Source organism: Austrofundulus limnaeus, unplaced genomic scaffold, assembly GCF_001266775.1.
Source record: "Austrofundulus limnaeus strain Quisiro unplaced genomic scaffold, Austrofundulus_limnaeus-1.0 Scaffold5014, whole genome shotgun sequence".
Taxonomy (NCBI): Eukaryota; Metazoa; Chordata; class Actinopteri; order Cyprinodontiformes; family Rivulidae; genus Austrofundulus; species Austrofundulus limnaeus.
In genome coordinates, this window is record NW_013957416.1 from 6,485 (window position 1) to 7,077 (window position 593).

General features: G+C 41.3%; 1 protein-coding gene across 1 annotated transcript; it reads left to right on the forward strand.

The window, feature by feature from the left end:
* On the forward strand, nucleotides 1-405 carry LOC106512231 (uncharacterized; the record flags this gene model as incomplete). Its single annotated transcript, XM_014000898.1, is given in 2 exon segments — nucleotides 1-109; nucleotides 238-405. Coding segments are annotated over 2 exon segments (277 nt in total), but the record flags the coding sequence as incomplete, so codon positions are not given.
* Between the last annotated feature and the right edge of the window lie 188 nt (nucleotides 406-593).

Genomic DNA, 593 nt, shown 5'->3' on the forward strand with positions numbered 1-593 from the left:
CATCTCATCTGTCAATGGTAGTCAACTCTGGCTACAGGCAAACTTTGGCAACTTCTCCAAATTTGCAACCATACAAGAGTTACAAGCTCTCAATCCAAATTTCTCCAGTGTATGTGCCTACCGCAGTCCCTAACTTGTTCTGCCATAATTGAATAACTGCTTTTGCTTTGTAACTTTGCAAAAAATTCCATTTGACATCCTTGATTATTTACTTTATTTGATTTGCTTTTGTTGAAGGCCCAAGTCTTGTCGGAACTGGCCCCATCCCAGGTGGCAGAGTTACTGCTGAGCTCAAACGTTTCAAATGACACAGAACTTATTGATCGTATCTATGATCGTCTTGAGGTCGGCAACACTCTGGAAAACGTGGATGAATTCCTCACTCAGCTTGCAGCTAATGAACAGGTATACAACACTATCAAGTGGCACCGGAATGGGCAGTCACTGACCTAAACACTATAGATTTTAGGACACAAAGGCATATAAAAACATTTGCATCATATTAGGGGTCATAGTTGAGTACATGCTGCTTCTTTGCAACCTCCCAAACACAGATTACAGTGGACACATAGCAGAGATATGATGTTTGACTC